The sequence below is a fragment of the Scyliorhinus torazame genome, chromosome 7 (genome assembly GCF_047496885.1).
Source record: "Scyliorhinus torazame isolate Kashiwa2021f chromosome 7, sScyTor2.1, whole genome shotgun sequence".
Taxonomy (NCBI): Eukaryota; Metazoa; Chordata; class Chondrichthyes; order Carcharhiniformes; family Scyliorhinidae; genus Scyliorhinus; species Scyliorhinus torazame.
In genome coordinates this window covers 13,848,485-13,868,195 of record NC_092713.1, presented here as the reverse complement: position 1 = coordinate 13,868,195, position 19,711 = coordinate 13,848,485, and the positions used below count along the sequence as shown (strand labels likewise).

The following is a 19,711-nucleotide window of genomic DNA, read 5'->3' as shown; positions in this document are numbered from 1 at the left end:
TCTGGTTTCCTCCCAAAAGTCCCGACAGACGTGCTGTTAGATGAATTTGGACATTCTGAATTCTCCCTCTGTGTACCCGAACAGGTGCCGGAATGTGGCGACTAGGGGCTTTTCACAGTAACTTCATTGCAGTGGTAATGTAAGCCTACTTGTGACAATAAAGATTATTATTATTATTATTAAATGTCAGTAGTTTATTCAGAAGCAAACTACTGCAGCTGCTGGAAATCAGAAATAAACCACAGAAAATCTTGGAAATCCCCAAGAGGCCGGACAACATCAGGAGAGAGGGAGAAACAGATTTATTGTATCTGCTCTCTGACCTTAAATCAGTACCTGGAATATCTGTTGCACTCCCCTGTTACTGCCTGACCTGCTGAGTATTCCCAACACTTGCTGTTTTTTATTACTCATCAATCATGTCACCTCTTCAGGCCCCTCCTTCTTGCCGACGAGGATTGGGTAGAATGTAGTGAATTCTTCCTCTGTGTACCCGAACAGGTGCCGGAATGTGGCGACTAGGGGTATTTCACCGTAACTTCATTGCAGTGTTAATGTAAGCCTACTTGTGACAATAAAGATTATTATTATTAAATGTCAGCAGTTTATTCAGAAACAAACTACTGCAGCTGCTGGAAATCAGCAGGAAAGCCCCAATCTTTTCTGAGGTCAGTGGTCGCAAGTCCGCTTTGTCAGGACAGTCCCCCGGAACCTGTCGCACATCTTGCTGCGGTCCACCTTCACGGCTGTTGACCTCCTGACAGGATCATCGGCCTCGTCCATCATTCCAGATTTCATCCACCGATAGGGGTGATGGCCCCTACCGACACCAGAGGAAACCTGGTTCAGCTGATCGGTCAGGGTGAGGTATCTGGGTGTGCATTGCCAGCTGCTTGGAGATGTAAGTGAGAGCTGAGAGCACAGTGGGACCCCCCCCCCAGTGAGCCAGCCCCACATCTTGGGAGTGTGTGGCTACCAGCGACTCCTGTCTCAAAACTCCCCTATACACTCCGTTCATCCATATACATCATGTCAAATAAAACAGCTTGTTGGTTCCTCACCTTTCGGAAGATTTTTCAAACTTCCTCCTGGGGAAATAAGGAGCACTTTAAAAGAAATCTGTGCAGGAGATGGGGGCGTCGCTGGCAAGGCCAGCATTTATTCTCTTTACCTATTGTGTTTGTGAAGGTGGTGGTGAGCTGTGGTGTAGGTACACCCACAGTGCTGATAGGGAGGGAATTCCAGGATTTTGACCCAGCGACAGTGAAGGAACGGCGATATATTTCCAAGTCAGGATGGTGAGTGGCTTGGAGGCGAACTTGCAGGTGGTGGTGTTCCCAGGTACCCTCTGCCATTATCTGCCATGGTTGGAGTGGTTTGGAAGGTGCTGTCGAAGGAGTTTTGGTGACATGCTACAGCGCTTCTTGCAGATGAATATAGGAACAGGAGTAGGGCCATTCAGCCCCTCCAACCTGTCCCGCCATTCAGCGGCTGAGATCATGGCTGATCTGTGACCTCACTCCATGTCCCTGCCGTTGGCCCAAATCGCTTAATATCTTTGCTTAACAAAAATCTATCTATCTCAGATTTAAAGTTTTAAAAAATAAATTTAGAGTACCCAATTCATTTTTTCCAATTAAGGGGCAATTTAGCGTGGCCAATCATAAGACCATAAGACATAGGAGCAGAATTAGGCCACTCGGCCCATCGAGTCTGCTCCACCATTCAGTCATGGCTGATATTTTCTCATCCCCATTCTCCTGCTTTCTCCCCATAACCCCTGACCCCCTTACTAATCAAGAACCTATCTATCTCTGTCTTAAAGACACTCAGTGAATTGGCCTCCACAGCCTTCTGCGGCAAAGAGTTCCACAGATTCACCACCCTCTGGTCGAAAAAATTCCTCCTCATCTCTGTTTTAAAGGATCGTCCCTTTAGTCTGAGATGGTGTCCTCTGGTTCTAGTTTTTCCTACAAGTGGAAACATCCTCTCCACGTCCACTCTACCCAGGCCTCGCAATATCCTGTAAGTTTCAATAACATCTCCTCTCATCCTTCTAAACTCCAACGAGTACAGACCCAGAGTCCTCAAACGTTCCTCATACGACAAGTTCTTCATTCCAGGGATCATTCTTGTGAACCTCCTCTGGACCCTTTCCAAGGCCAGCACATCCTTCCTTAGATACAGGGCCCAAAACTGCTCACAATACTCCAAATGGTGTCTGACCAGAGCCTTATACAGCCTCAGAAGTACATCCCTGGTCTTGTATCCATGTAGCCTGCACATCTTTGGGTTGTGGGGGCGAAACCCACGCAAACACGGGGAGAATGTGCAAACTCCACACGGCCAGTGACCCAGAGCCGGGATCGAACTTGGGACCTCGGTGCCGTCAAGCTGCAGGGCTAACCCACTGCGCCACCGTGCTGCCCTCAGATTTAAAGTTAATAACTTATGTGGCTTCAGCTGTTGTTTGTGGGAGAGAGTCCCAAATCTCTACCACCCTTTGAGTGAAGAGGTTCTTCCAGACATCTCTCCTGAATGGTCTAGCTCTGATTTTTAGACTATGCCCCCGTAGTTTTAGAATCTCCAACCAGTGGAAATAGGTTTTTAAAAAATTTAAACCAGTGGAAATAGGTTTTTAAAAAATTTAGAGTACCCAATTCTTTTTTTCCCCAACTAAGGGGCAATTTAGCGTGGTCAACCCACATACCCTGCACATCTTTGGGTTGTGCGGGTGAGACCCACGCAGACACGGGGAGAATGTGCAAACTCCACAGGGACAGTGACCCAGGGCCGGGATCGAACCCGGGTCCTCAGCGCCGCGAGGCAGCAGTGCTAACCACTGCCCCACCGTGCTGCCTAGTGGAAATAGTTTATCTTTACCGACCCTGACTTCCCCTCTTAATATCTTGAAGATTTCAGTCAGAGCACCCCTTAACCTCCTAAATTCTAGCTAAAACAATTCCTAATTTGTGTAGTCCCTCCTAATTTAACCCCTGTAAACCAGGTATAATTTTTGTAAACCATAGAAAGCATCCTATCTGGCTGCATCGCAGCCTGGTATGGCAACTGCTCGGCCCAGGACCGCAAGAAACTTCAGAGAGTCGTGAACACCGCCCAGTCCGTCACACAAACCCGCTTCCCATCCATTGACTCCATCTACACCTCCTGCTGCATGGGGAAAGCGGGCAGTATAATCAAAGATCCCTCCCACCCGGCTTACTCACTCTTCCAACTTCTTCCATCGGGCAGGAGATACAGAAGTCTGAGAACACGCACGAACAGACTCAAATACAGCTTCTTCCCCACTGTCACCAGACTCCTAAATGACCCTCTTATGGACTGACCTCATTAACACTACACCCTGTATGCTTCATCCGATGCCGGTGCTTATGTAGTTACATTGTATATGTTGTGTTGCCCTATTATGTATTTTCTTTTATTTCCTTTTCTTCTCATGTACTTAATGATCTGTTGAGCTGTTCGCAGTAAAATACTTTTCACTGTACCTCGGTACACGTGACAATAAGCAAATCCAATCCAATCCAACGATGCACTCCCTCCAACGTCAAAGTATCCTTCCTAAAGTGGTGCCAGAACTGCTCACAGTGACTCAAGTGGGGTCTAACCAGTGTTATGGGAGAGGTGTTTTCAGAACCCCAAATTGTATCATGGAGTTCAACCAACCTCCCCCTTTAATGTATTTGTTGCTTTTCCGAGCACACGGCTTTTTCCCTAGGTGTGGGATTACAATTATGGACACGTGGGTTTTTAAACACAAAACAATGTTTATTCCATGAACTCAACTTAACGTCTTAAATAAACATTGGATCTCTTAACACCCCTTACTTCAAAGATAACTCCGCAAATATTGCAACAGTAAATAATTCCTCTAAATGTTCCTTCAAACTTCCAAGAGACTTAACACCTTTAAACAGAATCACATCAGGTTAAAGGCTTTACTATTATGAGTTTAAATCACTCAAATGATCCAGAGATAGTCTTTCATGGCAGAGATCCAGCTCACTGCAAACACAGACACTGTCAAGCTCTTTTCAAACTGCAAAACTGCAGCTCTCTGGAAACACACAGACACACACAAGCTGCTTTTTCAAACTGAAACTTCAAAATGGCTGATCTAAAGCCCAGCTCCACCCACTCTCTGACATCACTGTTTTCTTAAAGGTACATTGCTTAAACATCTATGTCTTAAAGGTACCCTCACATGACACCAGGGTTTTGTACAGTTGCAGTGTAACCTCTGTGTCTTTATATTCAAATCCTCTAGATAAAAAGGCTAGCATTCCATTAGCCTTTTGATTGTTTTCTGCACTTGTTATTGGCATTTTAAGGATCTATGCACCTGAACTGGCACGGGGGCACAGTGGTTAGCACTGCTGCCTCACAGCTCCAGGGTCCTACGTTCGATTCCCGGCTTGGGTCACTGCCTGTGCGGAGTCTGCACGTTCTCCCCTTGCCTGCGTGGGTTTCCTCCAGGTGCTCCGGTTTCCTCCCACTAGCCCCGAAAGACGTGCTGTTAGGTGAATTGGACATTCTGAATTCTCCCTCAGTGTACCCGAACAGGCGCTAATAAAGATTATTATTATTACATTTTCTGATCTTATAAATGCAGGCAATCTTGCGGTTTGACGGTTCTTCTACGTCTCTGACTGTCGTGTTTGGAGGAATGGTAGTGGGCTCTGTCTCTGGTACTAGGGTATAATAATCATTAGTGTCACTTGTGACATTAATAAAGATTATTATTTTATTATTAAGTAAGCTTACATTAATACTGCAATGAAGTTACTATGAAAAGCCCCTAGTCGCCACACAACGGCACCTGTTCGTGTGCACTATTTGTTTCTATTTGTTTTGCCGCTCCTTCGACGTGATGCAAGATCAGTTTGTTAATTGAGATTGATCGATTTTTGTTGGGTAATGGGGGGTAATGGGGCAAAGGCAGAGACATGGGGATCAGATCAGCTGTGATCTCATGGGATGGCAGAACAGACTTGAGGGGCTGAATGGCCTGTTCCTATATTGATTGTACAGAGGCTCACGGCTTTGCTTTTTGAGTAGCTCGACATGGCTTGTGCTGGGCCTACAGATTCTTATTCACAGCAAGCAGTGAAACCCATTGTCAGAGCTGACTGCTGCAACATTGGCCTCTGCTCAGGCTGTGTGGAAAGTTCATTCCTGTGGTATGAGGATATGGAGAGCGCGCTGCCCTGTGTGCACTGCGTGATTTATTTACCTTTACAGTCTGGATGTGATTAGTGATTTAAATGTGAGGATTTCTTCAGCAATAAGAGAAGGACAACGATAGGCTCAAGGCTGAGCTCACAGACTTCAGGGAGCCAGTCAAACTCCTATTCAGAGCGGCTGATTAAAAAGGTGTGTGACTGAGTTGGAGTTCAGAGAAGTAAGTATTGAGCATTTACTCAGTTTAACAATCAGCCCAGGCTCACTTGCCAGTCAGTGAGGGAAAAAAAACTTATTCAGCTTCCCTCTCTCCCTGCCTGCTTCGCTCTCTCCCTGCCTGCTTCCCTCTCTCCCTGCCTGCTTCCCTCTCTCCCTGTCTGCTTCGCTCTCTCCCTGCCTGCTTCCCTCTCTCCCTGCCTGCTTCCCTCTCTCCCTGCCTGCTTCTGTCTCTCCCCGCCTGCTTCCCTCTCTCCCTGTCTGCTTCCCTGTCTCCCTGTCTGCTTCCCTGTCTCCCTGTCTGCTTCCCTCTCTCCCTGCCTGCTTCGCTCTCTCCCTGCCTGCTTCCCTCTCTCCCCGCCTGCTTCCCTCTCTCCCTGTCTGCTTCCCTGTCTCCCTGTCTGCTTCCCTGTCTCCCTGTCTGCTTCCCTCTCTCCCTGCCTGCTTCGCTCTATCCCTGCCTGCTTCCCTCTCTCCCTGCCTGCTTCCCTCTCTCCCTGCCTGCTTCCCTCTCTCCCTGCCTGCTTCTGTCTCTCCCTGCCTGCTTCCCTCTCTCCCTGCCTGCTTCCCTCTCTCCCTGCCTGCTTCTGTCTCTCCCTGCCTGCTTCCCTCTCTCCCTGCCTGCTTCTGTCTTTCCCTGCCTGCTTCCCTCTCTCTCTGCCTGCTTCCGTCTCCCCCTGCCTGCTTCCCTCTCTCCCTGCCTGCTTCCCTCTCTCCCTGTCTGCTTCGCTCTCTCCCTGCCTGCTTCCCTCTCTCCCTGTCTGCTTCCGTCTCCCCCTGCCTGCTTCCCTCTCTCCCTGCCTGCTTCCCTCTCTCCCTGTCTGCTTCGCTCTCCCCCTGCCTGCTTCCCTCTCTCCCTGCCTGCTTCCCTCTCTCCCTGTCTGCTTCGCTCTCCCCCTGCCTGCTTCCCTCTCTCCCTGCCTGCTTCCCTCTCTCTCTGCCTGCTTCCGTCTCCCCCTGCCTGCTTCCCTCTCTCCCTGCCTGCTTCCCTCTCTCCCTGTCTGCTTCTCCCTCTCCCTGTCTGCTTCGCTCTCTCCCTGCCTGCTTCCCTCTCTCCCTGTCTGCTTCCGTCTCCCCCTGCCTGCTTCCCTCTCTCCCTGTCTGCTTCCCTCTCTCCCTGCCTGCTTCCCTCTCTCCCTGTCTGCTTCGCTCTCCCCCTGCCTGCTTCCCTCTCTCCCTGCCTGCTCCCCTCTCTCCCTGTCTGCTTCTCCCTCTCCCTGCCTGCTTCCCTCTCTCCCTGTCTGCTTCGCTCTCTCCCTGCCTGCTCCCCTCTCTCCCTGCCTGCTTCCCTCTCTCCCTGCCTGCTTCTGTCTCTCCCTGCCTGCTTCCCTCTCTCCCTGCCTGCTTCTGTCTCTCCCTGCCTGCTTCCCTCTCTCCCTGTCTGCTTCCCTCTCTCCCTGCCTGCTTCCCTCTCTCCCTGTCTGCTTCTCCCTCTCCCTGCCTGCTTCCCTCTCTCCCTGTCTGCTTCTCCCTCTCCCTGCCTGCTTCCCTCTCTCCCTGTCTGCTTCCCTCTCTCCCTGCCTGCTTCTCCCTCTCCCTGACTGCTTCCGTCTCCCTGTCTGCTTCTCCCTCTCCCTGCCTGCTTCTCCCTCTCCCTGCCTGCTTCCCTCTCTCCCTGCCTGCTTCCCTCTCTCCCTGTCTGCTTCTCCCTCTCCCTGCCTGCTTCCGTCTCCCTGTCTGCTTCTCCCTCTCCCTGCCTGCTTCGCTCTCTCCCTGCCTGCTTCCCTCTCTCCCTGTCTGCTTCCCTCTCTCCCTGTCTGCTTCTCCCTCTCCCTGTCTGCTTCTCCCTCTCCCTGCCTGCTTCCGTCTCCCCCTGTCTGCTTCCCTCTCTCCCTGTCTGCTTCCCTCTCTCCCTGTCTGCTTCGCTCTCTCCCTGCCTGCTTCCCTCTCTCCCTGCCTGCTTCCGTCTCCCTGCCTGCTTCCGTCTCCCTGTCTGCTTCTCCCTCTCCCTGCCTGCTTCCGTCTCCCTCTGCCTGCTTCTCCCTCTCCCTGTCTGCTTCCCTCTCTCCCTGCCTGCTTCCGTCTCCCCCTGCCTGCTTCTCCCTCTCCCTGCCTGCTTCTCCCTCTCCCTGCCTGCTTCCCTCTCTCCCTGCCTGCTTCCGTCTCCCCCTGCCTGCTTCACCCTCTCCCTGTCTGCTTCCCTCTCTCCCTGTCTGCTTCTCCCTCTCCCTGCTTCTGTCTCCCCCTGCCTGCTTCCCTCTCTCCCTGCCTGCTTCCCTCTCTCCCTGTCTGCTTCGCTCTCTCCCTGCCTGCTTCCCTCTCTCCCTGCCTGCTTCCGTCTCCCTGCCTGCTTCCGTCTCCCTGTCTGCTTCTCCCTCTCCCTGCCTGCTTCCGTCTCCCTCTGCCTGCTTCCCTCTCTCCCTGCCTGCTTCCCTCTCCCTGTCTGCTTCCGTCTCCCCCTGTCTGCTTCGCTCTCTCCCTGCCTGCTTCTCCCTCTCCCTGTCTGCTTCCGTCTCCCTCTGCCTGCTTCCCTCTCTCCCTGCCTGCTTCCGTCTCCCTGTCTGCTTCCCCCTCTCCCTGTCTGCTTCCCTCTCTCCCTGCCTGCTTCCGTCTCCCCCTGCCTGCTTCTCCCTCTCCCTGCCTGCTTCTCCCTCTCCCTGCCTGCTTCCCTCTCTCCCTGCCTGCTTCCGTCTCCCCCTGCCTGCTTCACCCTCTCCCTGTCTGCTTCCCTCTCTCCCTGTCTGCTTCTCCCTCTCCCTGCTTCTGTCTCCCCCTGCCTGCTTCCCTCTCTCCCTGCCTGCTTCCCTCTCTCCCTGTCTGCTTCGCTCTCTCCCTGCCTGCTTCCCTCTCTCCCTGCCTGCTTCCGGTATCCCCCTGTCTGCTTCTCCCTCTCCCTGCCTGCTTCCCTCTCTCCCTGCCTGCTTCCCTCTCTCCCTGTCTGCTTCTCCCTCTCCCTGCCTGCTTCCCTCTCTCCCTGTCTGCTTCCCTCTCTCCCTGCCTGCTTCCCTCTCTCCCTGCCTGCTTCCCTCTCTCCCTGCCTGCTTCCCTCTCTCCCTGTCTGCTTCTCCCTCTCCCTGCCTGCTTCCCTCTCTCCCTGTCTGCTTCCCTCTCTCCCTGTCTGCTTCTCCCTCTCTCCCTGCCTGCTTCTCCCTCTCCCTGCCTGCTTCCCTCTCTCCCTGCCTCCTTCATAGAATTTAACATAGAATTTACAGTGCAGAAGGAGGCCATTCGGCCCATCGAGTCTGCACCGGCTCTTGGAAAGAGCACCCTACCCAAGGTCAACACCTCCACCCTATCCCCATAACCCAGTAACCCCACCCAACACTAAGGGCAATTTTGGACACGAAGGGCAATTTATCATGGCCAATCCACCTAACCTGCACATCTTTGGACTGTGGGAGGAAACCGGACCACCCGGAGGAAACCCACGCACACACGGGGACGATGTGCAGACTCCGCACAGACAGTGACCCAAGCCGGAATCGAACCTGGGACCCTGGAGCTGTGAAGCAATTGTGCTATCCACAATGCTACCGTGCTGCCCTCTCACCCTGTCTGCTTCCTTGTCTCTGTGTCTCTCTGTCGGCCTCCCCCACCCATCACCACCTAACCCTGCCTCTGTGTATGTGTATGTGTGCGTGTTTGTGTGTGTGTGTGTTTGGGTTTGTGTGCGTGTCTGTGTGTTTGTGTGTGTGTGTGTGTGTGTTTGTGTGCGTGTGTCTGTGTGTTTGTGTGCGTGTGTCTGTGTGTTTGTGTGCGTGTGTCTGTGTTTGTGTGTGCGTGTGTCTGTGTGTTTGTGTGTGCGTGTGCCTGTGTGTTTGTGTGTGCGTGTGTGTCTGTGTGTTTGTGTGTGTGTTTGTGTGCGTGTGTCTGTGTGTTTGTGTGCGTGTGTGTCTGTGTGTTTGTGTGCGTGTCTGTGTGTTTTTGTGCGTGTTTGTGTGCGTGCGTGTGTCTGTGTGTGCGTGTGTGTCTGTGTGTTTGTGTGCGTGTCTGTGTGTTTTTGTGCGTGTTTGTGTGCGTGCGTGTGTCTGTGTGTTTGTGTGTGTGTGTTTGTGTGTTTGGGTTTGTGTGCGTGTCTGTGTGTTTGTGTGTGCGTGTGTGTCTGCGTGTTTGTGTGCGTGTGTGTGTTTTTGTGCGTGTTTGTGTGCGTGCGTGTGTCTGTGTTTGTGTGTTTTCTGAACTATTTCAGATACAGCTAAGGAAGGAGAAGGACAATTTAGGCATTGGATTATTTTTGATTGCTGAATGAGATGATCTAATTTGAGAACCTTGATCGGCTTCAGAAAATCTGAATTAGATTTTGTTTTAAATTAAATTTTCTCTCTGGGGCCTCCGCTACCATTGATTTCAGACTGAAAGGTGAGGTTTGACTTTGTTTAATTTGACAGACAGATGTGTTTGGAGGATTGAGATCTAATTAATACCTGAGACACATGAGGGGAATTAAAAATCACCGGAAGTTGGTTGATGAAAATGCGCTGCACTTTTGTACAAGAGTATTGAATGATATTGTAACCTTTCTCAGTAAGCGACCACAAGTAAAATCCGCAGGGTTGGTAAATTGCAGCAAGATAACTGCTAACTGCTTGGGATTTCCTCAGATCAGTGGCTGTACGGGGAGTGCGTGACCAGCTTCAGGGAAGAGGCGGCAAAAAGGATGTTACTCGATCGACTTCCGTCTCCTGACCTTGCCCGGAAAAATGACACGGCCAAAGAGGAGGCAGAGCAACGAGCAGCAGGTAATGGGACGGTCTAGATTTCCCGGTGCAATAAATGTCCAGGGATGAACGGCGTGCCGGCTGGGAGTTATCCTACTTTCCGTGTTGAGGATTGTCGCTCTCGCTGTCTCCTTGCTGAGTTAACTTCCTCAATTCCGTCCCATCAGATGTAAAATAAACGGACACAGCACACCAGGGGGTCCTTTGGCGCACTGCGTCCAAACTGGCTCTTTGAAAGAGCTATCAAACTATTTATTCTTCCAGGGGATGTGGGCGTTGCTGGCTGGACCAGTATGTGTCGCCCATCACTAATTGCCCGTGAACTAAGTGGTTCAAAGCCATTTGAGTCAACCAAATTGCTGTGGGCCTGGAGTCACATGCAGGCCAGACCGCGTAAGGACGGCAGATTTCCTTCCCTGAAGGACATTAATAAACCAGATGGGTTTTATCACAATCGATACATTTTTACCAACCGGCCGACCTTCGCGACCCACGCCGGCCGACCTTCGCGACCCACGCCGGCCGACCTTCGCGACCCACGCCGGCCGCCCTTCGCGACCCACGCCGGCCGCCCTTCGCGACCCACGCCGGCCGACCTTCGCGACCCACGCCGGCCGACCTCCGCGACCCACCATTTTCTCTTACCTTGTTTGCTGCTGTCAAAAATGGAGGAAATGGTTTTGGGTCCCTTTGGCCCTCGTACTCGCTCCTCCAATGGAACCTGTTGGATGAAGGTGAAGCCTTCCGGTGTCGGAAAGTATGGAGTCTCCATCTGTCCAAAGTTCTGCATTTTTTTCCTGTAAAATGTTATCAAATAAAATCCCGCCGAACTTGTAAAAAAAAAAGCTGCGACCGTTCAAAAAAAAAAGCGGCCGCATTGCGCATGCGCGACGATGACCTGGCACGCTGCGCATGCGCGACGATGACCTGGCACGCTGCGCATGCGCGACGATGACCTGGCACGCTGCGCATGCGCGACGATGACCTGGCACGCTGCGCATGCGCGACGATGACCTGGCACGCTGTGCATGCGCGACGATGACCTGGCACGCTGCGCATGCGTGACGATGACCTGGCACGCTGCGCATGCGCGACGATGACCTGGCACGCTGCGCATGCGCGACGATGACCTGGCACGCTGCGCATGCGCGACGATGACCTGGCACGCTGCGCATGCGCGACGATGACCTGGCACGCTGCGCATGCGCGACGATGACCTGGCACGCTGCGCATGCATGACGATGACCTGGCACGCTGCGCATGCGCGACGATGACCTGGCACGCTGCGCATGCATGACGATGACCTGGCACGCTGCGCATGCGCGACGGTGACCTGGCACGCTCCGCATGCGCGACGATGACCTGGCACGCTGCGCATGCGCGACGATGACCTGGCACGCTGCGCATGCGCGACGATGACCTGGCACGCTGCGCGTGCGTGACGATGACCTGGCACACTGCGCATGCGCGACGATGACCTGGCACGCTGCGCGTGTGTGACGATGACCTGGCACGCTGCGCATGCGCGACGATGACCTGGCACGCTGCGCATGCGCGACGATGACCTGGCACGCATGCACAGTGCAGCTGCTTTGTTTTTACATGCTCGCGGCCATTTTGAAGGCTGCCTGCAGCCGGCGTTATTAGCAGGCGGCTGCTGCGGCTATTGCGCACAGATTTGCGCGATCGGGAGCGCCGCGGCGGACATCTCCGCGACCCACCCGCGGGTCGTGCCCCCGAGTTTGACGATGCCTGAACCAGAGACATAGATGCGAGACTGGGACTGCAGCAGGTGGCGAGGGAGCCAACAAGAGGGAAAAACATACTTGACCTCATCCTCACCAATCGCCTGCTGCAGATGCATCTGTCTATGACAGTATCGGTAGCAGTGACCATCACACAGTCCTTGTGGAGACAAAGTCCCGTCTTCACATTGAGGATACCCTCCATCGTGTTGTGTGGCACTACCACCGTGCTAAATGCGATAGACTTCAAACAGACCGTGCAACTCACGACTGGGTATCCACGCGGCGCTGGGGGCCATCAGCAGCAGCAGAATTGTATCAACCACAATCTGCAACCTCATGGCCCAGCATATCCCCCACTCCACCATTACCACCCAGCCAGGGCACCAACCCTGGTCAATGAAGAGTGCGGGAGAGCGTGCCAGGAGCAACATCAGGCATACCGAAAAATTAGGTGTCGACCTGGTGAAGCTACAACGCAGGACTAACACAGGGGCTGGTTTAGCTCTCTGGGCTAAATCGCTGACTTTAGGCCAGCAGCACGGTTCAATTCCCGTACCAGCTTCCCCGAACAGGCGCCGGAATGTGGCGACTAGGGGCTTTTCACAGTAACTTAATTGAAGCCTACTCGTGCCAATAAGCGATTTTCATTTTCATTTCATTTCATGTGAGCCAAACAGCATAAGCAGCAAGTAATAGACAGAGCTAAGCGATCCCACAGCCAACGATCAGATCTAAGCTCTGCAGTCCTGCCACATCCAGCCGTGAATGGTGGTGGACAATTAAACAACTCACTGGAGGAGGAGGCTCCACAAATATCCCCATCCTCAATGATGGAGGAGCCCAGCACATCTGTGCAAAAGATAAAGTTTTTTAGAAATAAATTTAGAGTACCCAATTCATTTTTTCCAATGAAGGGGCAATTGAGCGTGGCCAATCCACCGACCCTGCACATCTTTGGGTTGTGGGGGTGAAACCCACGCAAACAAGGGGAGAATGTGCAAACTCCACACGGACAGTGACCCAGAGCCGGGATCGAACCTGGGACCTCGGCGCCGTGAGGCAGCAGTGCTAACCACTGCGCCACCGTGCTGCCCCAAAAGATAAAGTTGAAGCATTCGCAACAATCTTCAGCCAGAAGTGCCGAGTGGATGATCCACCTCGGTCTCCTCCGGAGGTCCCCTTCATCACAGATGTCAGTCTTCAGCCACTACGATTCACTCCAGCCGTAAGAAATGGCTGAAGGCACTGGTTACTGCAAATCTGACAATATTCCGGCAATAGCCCAGAAGTCTTATGCCACAGAATGTGCCGCACCTCTAGCCAAGCTGTTCCAGTGCACCTACAACACTGGCATCTACCCGGCAATGTGGAATATTGCCCAGGTGTGTCCTGTACACATCGAACCAAAGCCAATTACCACCACACCAGTCTACATTCAATCATCAGTAAAGTGATGCAAGGAGTCATCGACAGTGCTACCAAACGGCACTTACTCAGCAATAACCTGCTCGCGGACGCTCAGTTTGGGTTCCGCCAGGGTCACTCAGTTCCTGACCTCATTACAGCCTTGGTCAAACATGGACAAAAGCGCTGAACTCCAGAGGTGAGGTTAGAGTGACTTCCCTCGACATCAAGGCAGCATTTGACCGAGTGTGGCATCAAGGAGCCCGAGCTAAACTGGAGTCAGTGGGAATCAGGGGGGAAACTCTCCGCTGGTTGGAGTCATACCCGGCACAAAGGAAGATGATTGTGGTGAGTGGAGGTCAATCATCTCAGCTCCAGGACATCACTGCAGGAGTCCCTCAGGATTGTGTCCTAGGCCCAATCATCTTCAGCTGCTTCATCAATGACCTGACTTCTCTCAGGAGGTCGAAAGTGGGGTTATTTGCAATTGACTGCACAATGTTCAGCACCGTTTGCGACGACTCAGATAATGAAGCAGTCCAAGTCAAAATGCAACAGGACCTGGACAATATTCAGGCTTGGGCTGACAAATAGCAAGTAACGTTCGTACTACACAAATGCCAGGCAATGACCATCTCCAAGAAAGAATCCAACTGTCGTTCATTGACATTCAATGGTATTACCATCGTTGAATACCCCACTATCAGCATTCTGGGGTTACCATTGATCAGAAGCTGAACTGAAATAGCCATATAAATACTGTGGCTCCAAGGGCAGGTCAGAGGCTAAGAATTCGGTGGCAAGTAACTCACCTCCTGACTCCCCAAAGCCTGTCCACCATCTACAGGGCACAAGTCGGGAGTGCAATGGTATACTCTCCACTTGCCTGGGTGAGCGCAGCTCCAACAACACTCAAGAAGCTTGATACCACCCAGGACAAAGCAGCCCCGTTTGATTGCTCCCTCTTCCACCAACATTCAAACCCTCCACCACTGACGAACAGTGCCAGCCGTGTGTACCATCTACAAGATGCACTGCAGGAACTCACCGAGGTTCCTTAGGCAGCACGTTCCAAACCCACCACCACTGCCATCTAGAAGGACGAGAGTAGCAGATAACTGGGAACCCCACCACCTGGAGGTTCCCCTCCAAGTCACTCAGCACCCTGCCTTGGAAATATATCGCCGTTTCTTCCCTGTCACTGGGGCAAAATCCTGGAACTCCCTCCCTAACAGCACTGCGGGTGTACCTACACCACATGGTTTGATTTGATTTGATTTATTATTGTCACATGTATTGGTATACAGTGAAAAGTATTGTTTCTTGCGTGCTGTACAAACAATGCATACCGTACATAGGGAAGGAAGGAGAGACTGCAGAATATAATGTTACAGTTATAGCAAGGTGTAGAGAAAAGAGCAACTTAATACGAGGTAGGTCCATTCAAAAGTCTGATGGCAGTAGGGAAGAAGCTGTTCTTTAGTCGGTTGGTACGTGACCTCAAACTTTGGTATCTTTTTCCTGACGGAAGAAGGTGGAAGAGAGTATGTCCGGGGTGCGTGGGGTCCTTAATTATGCTGGCTGCCTTTCCGAGGCAGCGGGAATTGTAGACAGAGTCGATGGAGGGGAGGCTGGTTTGCGTGATGGACTGGGCTACATTCACGACCTTTTGTAGTTTCCTGCGGTCTTGGGTACAGCAGGATCCATACCAAGCTGTGATACAACCAGAAAGAATGCTTTCTATGGTGCATCTGTAGAAGTTGGTGAGGGTCGTAGCTGACATGCCAAATTTCCTTAGTCTTCTGAGAAAGTAGAGTCGTTGGTGGGCTTTCTTAACTATAGTCGGCATGGGGGGACCAGGACAGGCTGTTGGTGATCTGGACACCTAAAAACGTGAAGCTCTCGACCCTTTCTACTTCGTTCCCATTGATGTAGACAGGGGCATGTTCTCCACTACGCTTCCTGAAGTCGATGACAATCTCCTTCGTTTTGTTGACATGGAATGCAGCGATTCAATAAAGCAGCTGAATACAACCTTCTGAAGGGAAGTTAGGGATGGGCAATAAATGCTGGCTTAGGCACATCCTGTAAATTAATTTTAAAAATTAGTCATTAATTAAATTAAAATTTCACCAGCTGCCGTGGTGGGATTTGAACCCATGTCTCCAGAGTATTAACCTGGCTCTCTGGATTACCAGAACAGTGATGTTACCGCCACACCACCGTCTCCCATAGACGCTAATTTTTTTAAAAGTTTCTCATGTCGCCTCTGGTTCTTCTGTTATTTTAATCTGTCGTCTCTGGTTACTGACTGGAAACCGTCCTTCGACATTAACCCATGATTTTAAAAATCCCCCTGATAATCACCTTCACTATCTTGAGGAGTAAACTGATTTTTTTTCCTGCCTCCTCACAACACTGAACCATTCATCCTGGCACAACTCTTAAGAAACCTTTGCACCATTTTTCAAACTTTGCCAGGTTTCCATGAAGTAGAATATAACCCCTGCGGTGCAAAATGAGGCCATTCGGCCCATTGAGTCTGCACCGATCCTCTGACAGAGCACCCTATCTAGGCCCACTCCCCCGCCCTATCCCTGTAACCCCACCCAACCTTTTTGGACACGTAGGGACAATTTAGCATGGCCAATCCATCCAACCTGCACACCTTTGGACTGTCGGGGGGGGAACCGGAGCACCCGGAGATTGCCTGAAATGTGGTGCTCAGAATTGGACCCAATACTACAACTGGGGCCGAACCAGCGTCAGCGTAGCTCCTTAGGATTTCATCTGATCTCAACGGAGCCTTCAAATGATTCTTGAATTTGTGTAGTATTGTGTATTCTGGTTTTATCCAACATTGCTCCTGCTGTTTTTTTTTGAATGGAGTCGTTGGCTTCACTGAGCACCTCTGTGATGTCTGACGTGCAAAGTTCTTACGCTGTGCTGCCCCCTGAGAGTTCAGTTGCGCTATCACTTTTGGGCTCTTATACAACAATTCAACAATGACAATACCACAGTGAAACTCAGTGCTGAGCAACCCAGGCTGGTGAGTGGGCCGTAGGAGTGACCCTCCTTCATCTCAGCAAGTTTGAAATCATAGAGTCATAGAATTTACAGTGCAGAAGGAGGCCGCTCGGCCCATCGAGTCTGCACCGGCCCTTGGAAAGAGCACCCTACCTAAGACCACACCTCCACCCTATCCCAGGAACCCCACCCAACCTTTTTGGACACTAAGGGGCAATTTAGCATGGCCAATCCACCTAACCTGCACATCTTTGGACTGTGGGAGGAAACCGGAGCGCCCGGAGGAAACCCACGCACACACGGGGAGAAAGTGCAGACTCCGCACAGACAGTGACCCAAGCCGGGAATCGAACCCGGCACCCTGGAGCTGTGAAGCCACAGTGCTAACCACTGTGCTACCGAGCCGACCTTCGGCTTGTTCACTAACGATGACCTCAGGAATATGATTGACTATATTTAATACATGCCGAATATTTCACAAGTTACAGAAAATGCTTCATTATTTATATATTAATAGAACTGGTATCAACTCCAAATGGGAAAAACAAAATAAATATTTATACTTGATTGGACGCAGAGGAAGCGCACGGCTCTCTCAGTCAATGCTGTGAGCAATGCACCTCAATTCTCTCGCCTTCTACTTACGTGCGAATCACGCCAGTCATACCGATAGGAAAAAACAGTGGGATGCGGCAACCCCGCTGCGCATGGGCCGTGCTCACCAAAATGTCTTGTGTGCCGGACCCGGAGCCCAGATGGGCCGCGTGTGGCCCCCGAGCCTCAGGTTGGGCAGCGCTGGTACAACAAGCGGCAGTGGGGTTCAGATCTGACTCTGCGGCGCAACAGCCGACTCCCAGGCCCCATCTGCCCTTTCAGGCGCAGGTGAAAAGATCGAGTGGCACAATTTCGTCGGCGAGCAGGGGAATCCTCCCTCAGCACACTTGAGCCTGTTGTGGATTTCAGATGGAATTTATAGATGTTTTTAGCAACCAAGATGCTTGTGAATTACATGCCGTGTAATCTTGCATGCGTGCAGTACTTTAATTGGCATTCTGTTGTTGCTGAAAATCGCCAATTATGGGTTTTGGCATAATCTGGTGGCTGTGTAATAACTGGTTGAGTTTGATTAGAAATTGTGGCCAAGAAAAATCATATGGTACCAGGGCTAGAGTTAAAAAAAACCTGCTTGATATCTGGCAGCTGTTTAATGTTATAAAAACATTTTGGGCAGCACGGTAGCATTGTGGATAGCACAATTGCTTCACAGCTCCAAGGTCCCAGGTTCGATTCCGGCTTGGGTCACTGTCTGTGCGGAGTCTGCGCATCCTCCCCGTGTGTGCGTGGGTTTCCTCCGGGTGCTCCGGTTTCCTCCCACAGTCCAAAGATGTGCAGGTGAGGTGGATTGGCCATTCTAAATTGCCCTTAGTGTCCAAAATTGCCCTTAGTGTTGGGTGGGGTTACTGGGTTATGGGGATAGGGTGGAGGTGTGGATCTTGGGTAGGGTGCCCTTTCCAAGAGCCGGTGCAGACTCGATGGGCTGAATGGCCTCCTTCTGCACTGTAAATTCTATGAAAAAGAACACTTTTTTGTTGCTTAATTGAGGCTGACACTCCCCAGTGCAGTACTGAGGGAGTGCTGCAGTGTTGACTGTAATGCTTTGTGGATGGGGTGTATATCTGAGGCCCTGGCTGCCCTTTTTGGGTGAATGAAGAAGAACAGGTGCGTTCTTTCTGCAGTCCCGGATCGTATTTACCCCTCAAATCACTAAAACTTACTGTTTTACTGTTTTAGGACTCCCCTTGAAGTCCGGCCCCCCCCCCCCAGTTGGAGTTGTTATTCCAGGTCCGTCTGGACCCATGCAATGGAACCAAATCATAAACCGAGTGTAATTGCAAATGTTCTTTGGCCAATAGAACACTGGCCGATTGCAGTGGAAGGTAGCAGTAATGATCACTCCTGTAATAACTTCAGGAATTGGCCCTACCAGTTAATTTATAAGATACAACAATTTATTCCAACTCCAAACAACTATTTACAGAGTGCTTTAAACGGTCTTTCCAATCTCCGCTCTGGTGTCTAACTACTGGGACAAGTCCCAACTTGTCCCAGTGAATTACCAACTCCCGTCACTGATTGGACTAGCCGGTCACATGACCCCCCTCCCCCAAAGACCGTCCCTTGAAGGGGCCAGCTCTACTACTAATACTAATAATCGCTTATTGCCACGAGTAGGCTTCAATGAAGTTACTGTGAAATGCCCCGAGTCGCCACATTCCGGCGCCTGTTCGGGGAGGCCGGTACGGGAATTGAACCCGCGCTGCTGGCCTTGTTCTGCATTACAAGCTGGCTGTTTCGCCCACTGTGCGAAACCAGCCCATTTATCACATTGCTGTGTGTGGGAGCTTGCTGTGCGCATTTTGGCTGCGGCATTTCCAATATTACAACAATGACCATACTTTAAACCTGTTGCACTGGCTGAAAAGCACTTTGCAATGTCCAGAGATTGTACAAGTATATCAATGCTAGTTTTGTTTTACTTCCCTGGCTTTCTGACTTATGGAGGCAAAATATCCCCATTGAGTGATTTCTGCTACATGTTAACATGGGGATTGGGCGGGATGGTGTTGGGATGACAGTCAGGTGACCTGCGTGCGCTCTCCCCTTGAAGTCCGGCCCCCCCCAGTTGGAGTTGTTATTCCAGGTCCGTCTGGACCCATGCAATGGAACCAAATCATAAACCGAGTGTAATTGCAAATGTTCTTTGGCCAATAGAACACTGGCCGATTGCAGTGGAAGGTAGCAGTAACAAACATACTACACTTCCCATCCTCTTCTGCGGAGACGTGGACTTTCCTTTATACTACATGTCAATGTCGACATCACAATCATTCCACATTTAATTTTGTTGCTCCAATGTTGTTCTTCAACCCCTGGCTGCAGCGTGTGCATCGCTGGCGGGGTCAGCATTTGTTGCCCATCTCAAATTGCCCTTGAACTGAGTGGCTCGCTCGGTCATTTCAGAATCAACAGTGTTGCTGCGGGTCTGGAGTCACATATAGGCCAGACCAGGTAAGGGCGGCAGATTTCCTTCCCTAAAGGTCATTAGTGAACCCGATGGGTTTTTACCACAATCGATGAGAGCCGTCATGGTCACCATTGCTCAGATTGGATGTTGTTAACTGAGTTGAAATTCCACCATGCCGTGGTGGGATTTGAACTGGTGTTTGCAGAGCATGAGGGTCTCTGGATTTACTAGTCCAGTAACCACTACACCACCATCTCCACTTGTTTGCATTTTACGTTCTGAAATGAAATGAAAATCGCTTATTGTCACAAGTAGGCTTCAAATGAAGTTGCTGTGAAAAGCCCCTAGTCGCCACATTCCGGCGCCGGTTCGGGGAGGCCGGTACGGGAATCGAACCGTGCTGCTGGCCTGCCATGGTCTGCTTTAAAAGC

The 19,711-nt window shown here is 51.4% G+C and overlaps 1 protein-coding gene across 1 annotated transcript in view; it reads left to right on the top strand.

Annotated features, from left to right (window-relative positions):
* Positions 1–19,711, top strand: part of samd13 (sterile alpha motif domain containing 13) — a 120,831-nt gene that overhangs the window by 68,599 nt on the left and 32,521 nt on the right. Inside the window, exon 5 of the mRNA XM_072510350.1 lies at positions 9,960–10,097. Coding sequence (XP_072366451.1) covers positions 9,960–10,097 — 138 coding nt within the window. The remainder of the gene's footprint in view (positions 1–9,959; positions 10,098–19,711) is intronic.